At 40.0% G+C, this 5,632-nt stretch overlaps 1 protein-coding gene across 2 annotated transcripts; it reads right to left on the bottom strand.

Annotated features, from left to right (window-relative positions):
• Window positions 1–293: 293 nt before the first annotated feature.
• On the bottom strand, window positions 294–2,001 carry LOC110681454 (putative nuclease HARBI1). Of its 2 annotated transcripts, XM_021857214.1 has the most exons (5): window positions 1,919–2,000; window positions 1,545–1,769; window positions 1,350–1,489; window positions 1,110–1,287; window positions 294–999 (listed from the first exon to the last, which is right to left on the bottom strand). In XM_021857214.1, the coding sequence occupies exons 2-5, from the start codon at window positions 1,695–1,697 to the stop codon at window positions 334–336; spliced, it is 1,137 nt and encodes a 378-aa protein (XP_021712906.1). In that variant the 5' UTR covers window positions 1,698–1,769; window positions 1,919–2,000; the 3' UTR covers window positions 294–333. The 2 variants fall into 2 exon arrangements, with proteins under 2 accessions (XP_021712906.1, XP_021712905.1); XM_021857213.1 differs by having other exon boundaries at window positions 1,545–2,001.
• Window positions 2,002–5,632: the final 3,631 nt, after the last annotated feature.

The following is a 5,632-nucleotide window of genomic DNA, read 5'->3' as shown; positions in this document are numbered from 1 at the left end:
CGAAATCAAACGATTCAAAAAAGTACGCCATCGTCAGGATCTGTGACTCCATCACAATCACCCTCGCCTAAGCCAACGAAAAATAAAGGAGGAAGCAGAAGTCACCTATTGCAGGAAAAAATGCTGGAGGCTTTCGCTAAAGCCCAAGAGGAGAAACAGGAGAGGCATAGGGAGCGCATGGAAAAGTTGGATACAATAACTCAACTGTTGCAACGTATAGCAGATAAATGAATAATGTTAATGTTTAACTGACAAATATGCTTTGATGCCTAGATTTTAAAATACACAATCAATTTTCTCTTATTCAACTATTTAGCTTTTTATTTTCGTCATTTATGTAAAAGTGTTTACAATAGTGTTTCTTTTCATCTCTCCTAGCCTTTTTAAAATATTGTCTCTTGTATTACATTCTTGATAATTATTTATTCTTACATTGTCTTGAGAATTATCTACGTCTTCATTGTTTTCTTCGTTGGTTGTTAAAAATAAGTCGTTTTGATCGATGCATATGTTATGTAGAACACAACATGCCATTATAAATTTACACATTTTTTTAACAGTAAAAAAATCTAGACGCATAAGTTGTCTAAAACGTTGTTTCAATAATTGAAAACAATTTTCTATTTTAACTCGTGTTTGACAATGACGTTTGTTATACTTTTTTTGCCTATTTGACAGGTTACCATAATCCCTAAAAGGAGTTAATAGATGCTCACGAATAGGATAAGCTGCGTCTCCTAGGATATGATAACTTTGTTGGCATATCGTTGGCAATTTTTGGCTTATCGGGGACATGCTAAAAATTCTCGAATCATGAATTTTGCTAGGTGGGCCCAAAAAGACGTCAAGGAACCTTTTATCGGCATCACATATACCCTGCAGTGTTAGAGATACCAATTCATGCCTATTGATATATGTGGAGCGAATTTTGTTTGCTGGTTTTCGAACATTAATATAACTTCCATCGATGCAACCGATAACGTTTTTAAATCCGGCGAGCTGTAAGAGTTAATAAGATGGTTTAATGGCATCATTCATGCATTATCCAAAATAAAATTAATAACTGTTTATAAATAACAACAACATTATTGTATAAAAAATCCGTATACCTTTTCGAATTCGTTCGCGACGTTCGCTTTTTCTGCATCAGTCATGGGCATTTTTATGTATTCCCTAGATATATCATGGAAGAAATCTAGGATAGATTCCGTGTGTCGAAAAAATGTTGACTCCGACATGTCGAACAAATTACAAATCTCTCTATAGGAGTTTTTATTTGCACAGAACCTAAACAACAATGTGTTATTAGTTTTATGTTTGATAATTAAACATAAATTAATTAAACTCACCATAAAAAAGAAAGCATTTGTTTTTTTGCACATAGACTACTTCTGCCCCGTCCTTCTGCTTCTTTGTAAAATACAGAATTTTCAAATTTACAAATAAGAAGTTCTGCTGTACTCCTCGTTAATCGGAAATTGTTGCGAAACTAAAAAAACAAAGCTTTTGTTATGTAAGCTAAAAAGCATACCAATAAAACATACCTCTTCATCATTGTATCGATCAATCGTACTCATAAAATTTTCAGCGCGCGATTTTTCATTTCTTGTGGTACCGTTTATTTGAAAAAATGCAAGGAACATTTCCTCGTCTCCTTCTGAATCAGATGATTCAATCAAATTCCTGATCAAATCCATTTTATCCACGCACTCAATAATGACCGAAAACTGAAAACGATATCACTTGCTCGACAGCGAAAACAACAAAACCTACCAAAGCGATCAAAACACAAATATCACTGACAGCTAAGCATCATGCATGTATTGGTAAAAAGAGTGCAGTACCTGCTACACCCAACTCGATCAGGGTGTAGAATTTACTGCACCGTTTACGATCGAGTGCAGAAACGGTGTACTACCTGCGGAATAAAAGAACGGTTTGGGTGCAAGTTTTGCTACACCGGTGGGAAAACGGTGCAGGCGGTGCAAATAAAGAAAAACGACATAATTCTACATAATTTCTTCAAAATTAAGGACTGAAACTGCGATTCGACGACGGAAACTACTGTGAAACGACTCTCTACTAACTATGGAGTGAACTGTGGATGAAATCTATGGTTGTAGATAATTAAAGGAAATTGAACAGATTTTGTGATTCCGGGCTATTGCAATTTGTAAACAAATTGAAATTATTCGATTTGGGTCAAGGTCAACGAAGTGCATCATTGACCTATATAAGTTGCAAGCAATGCAACACAGCTCAACACAAACATAAACGAAACGATATAAGCAAGATTCTAATTGGATATCTGTTCTAGGTTTGTTCGACTTATGCAACTGCATGAAAGTGCTCTACGATGTGAGGAAACATTTATGGTGACTTCTCGAACATCGGAAATATGGATTTTTCACCTCAAAGAGTGTTTCATTGCAGACTTTTGGTTTATGTGCCAATTAGGATGCACCGTCATAGCTTGTTGTTTTCTAGTGCTTATCAGTTCGTTAACGATCGAGGGAACACTTGGACGTCTCAGATCGGACTGCATCGTTGCACCACAGATGTGTATTTTAGATTTGAAGTAGTATATGCATTACGCGGCCGTAATGCAGTCATAGCTTGTGTTTTTGGACAGAATATTTTTAGTCGACAATGTGAGGAAACAGAACTAGCTGACATCTCGAACATTGGACGTAGTTTAGGAACCTCATTGAGTATTTTCAGTAATAGTTTCGTTGTTTATGTACCTTCTCGCGAAGGACCGACATAGCTTTACGTTTTACACTCGTTTCAAGAATGACCCGTGATAGCTTCCTGCTATTCGTTGGCCATCCAGACGTTCTAAGACGTAGGTGTTCGTACCAACGACTTCTTTCACGCGAACTTTCTCGAATTTGTTAGCAAACTTGCCTACGAAATTTCGAGACTTGTCTGAGAGATACATGGTCTTCTTGTACACCACGTCTCCTTTCTCGAACTGGTGTTTCCGATTAGCACGCAAGTTATATGGATGGCTGTACTTTTGGTACGCCTTAAGCAAGTTTTCCTTAACTTTGCTGTAAAGAAGTTCCATGTCTTTGCTGACTTCTTGGGGACTTTTAGGTGATTCGCTTTCTCGCAGGGCTTCGTACTCACTACCAGAACTTATCATATTTCGCCCAAAATTAAGGAAGTAGGGGCTGAAACCCGTACTTTCGTGAACATTAGTCCGTATAGCTTTCGCGATTTGGTGTACATCCTTATCCCAATCGCGGTGGTCTTTTTCTCTGTTCAACGAGCATCTTATGGCTGTCACGAGGACTCTATTGACACGCTCAGCCGGATTAGGGCTGGGGTGGTAGACGGACAGAGGCCAATGGGTCACGGAGAATCTTTGCAACATTTTCTGGAACAGCTCAGATTTGAAAACTGTTGCATTATCTGTAATGCAAATTGATGGTGCGCCGAATACATTGAAGATCGTATTCTCAACGAAATTGCAAGTTGACGCAGCTGTCGCAGAACGCAAGCATTGTACCATGACGAATTTTGAGAAAAAGTCGCTAACCACAAGCAACCAAACGTAACCTCTCTTGGACCTTGGATACGGGCCTAAGAAGTCCATTGATATTAGTTCCCAAGGGCGAGAACAATGCTTGGGCTTTCCGCAAATTGGTTGAACGTTAATGTTAGGTGTTTTTGATTCACGGCATATCTCGCATTGGCTGCAAAACCGCTTAACGTCTGAAGCTAAGCGTGGCCAATAATGCCTTTCGCGAATTTTGGAAAGTGTCTTGACGAACCCTAGGTGGGCTTCGCTGTGAATTCTTCTGATGATGTCTCTCCTTTCAACAACTGGAACAACGTATTTCCAGCGGAAGGATGGATCTTCAGATACAGTAGAACCAATTATATATTTATAGACCTTTCCGTCTGATATACGAAAATCGGGATAACGTTCGGGTACGGTTTGAATCATCTTCATTAGTTGGGTGATGTACGGGTCCGAACTAGAAGTCACATCAATAGTGTTAACTGCACGAGAGAGTGCATCGGCAGGTACGTTGTCGCTCCCTTTCTTATACTGCAAGAGCATGTCGTATTTTGAGAGTTTTAACGCCCATCGAGCAATTCTTGGAGACTTACTCTCGATGGACATAGTCTTTAGGAACGTTAGACTCATCGCGTCAGTTTGGATGATGAATTGCGACCCTTCAATGAAATGTTTAAAGTTTTCAATGCTCAAGAGAACTGCAAGGCATTCACGCTCTGTGGCACTATAGCGTCGCTGAGTACTCGAAAGTTTTTTGGAGTAGTACGCAATAGGTTTGCGTACTCCGTCATGAACTTGAGCTAGCACTGCGCCTACAGCCAAGTCAGAGCTGTCAGTCTCAATTATGAATGGCAATGAAAAATCTGCATTTGCCAATATGGGAGCAGATACTAAGGCCGTTTTAAGTTTTTGGAGAGCAGCGTCTGCCTCTTCAGTCCACTGAAACTTTTTCATTCCCTTTCTCAGCAGATTCGTAATAGGGGTTGTAATCTCCGAATAGTTTGGCAAGAATTTCTGATAAAATCCGGCAAGTCCTAATAACCGGCGAATATCTTTAACCGTTTTCGGAGCTGGGTAATCGAGAACCGGTTGAATTTTGCTTACGTCCATGGACAGACCTTCTTCCGATAATACGTAGCCTAGATATTTGATCTTCTTTTGGCAGAACTTGCTTTTTTGGAGGTTTATCGTTAATCCTGCTCTACGTAGTCTCTCTGCCACGATCTGAATAAGCCTTATATGCTCGTCGATACTGTTGGACACGATAATAATATCGTCCAAATAAACGTATACATATGGCTCTAAATCATGACCTAATACACGCGTCATCAATCGGGCCATGGTTGCTGGGGCGTTTGTCAACCCGAATGGCATGACAGTATATCGGTATAAACCTTTGTTCGTACGGAACGCAGTCTTGTCCTTCGCTGAAGCCTCGAGCGGCACTTGGTAGTATGACTCCGACAAGTCAATCACCGAAAAGTATTTTGATTTGGGAATTCTCTGGAGAATTCCCATCATGTTCGGGAATGGAAAGTCATCTTTCTTGGTACATTGATTCAGCCTGCGGGAGTCCAGGCATATACGCCATTTACCGTTTGCCTTTTTTATGGGTAAAAGCGGATTGAGGAAATCAACTGGACCATGGCACTCCTCAATAACTCCTAACTTTTCCATTCGTTCCACTTCGGCATCGATGACACTTTCGACATTAGGTGACCAGCGATAATATGCAATACGTTTGGGTTTGGCATCTGGTAACAGATCAATACGGTGCTGTATCAACTGCGTCCTACCCAAGCTGCCTTCATGAGTTTCTGGTAACTGCTTGATCGCTTCAAACAAGGCTTTTCTTTCCATGTCCGAAAGGAGATGTTCTGTACTTAGGTCATCTAAGGTTTCAAAGGTCTTCTGTGGTAATTCTACGGTTGGCATCTCCAAACTCTCATCGATGTTTTCCGTAGGATCTGACAAATTATTATCCGAACTAGGCACGATCTGGAAGCAAACTTCTTTACTGCGATCTCCAAAGTAGTCATCTGCAAATGGCATGGTGTTTGAACTACTTGTTTCATCTTGACCTCCTGCTACTGTTGCTGGAGA

The sequence above is a fragment of the Aedes aegypti genome, unplaced genomic scaffold (genome assembly GCF_002204515.2).
Source record: "Aedes aegypti strain LVP_AGWG unplaced genomic scaffold, AaegL5.0 Primary Assembly AGWG_AaegL5_hic_scaff_938_PBJ_arrow, whole genome shotgun sequence".
In the NCBI taxonomy this organism is placed as follows: Eukaryota; Metazoa; Arthropoda; class Insecta; order Diptera; family Culicidae; genus Aedes; species Aedes aegypti.
This window is presented reverse-complemented; position numbering and strand designations above follow the sequence as displayed.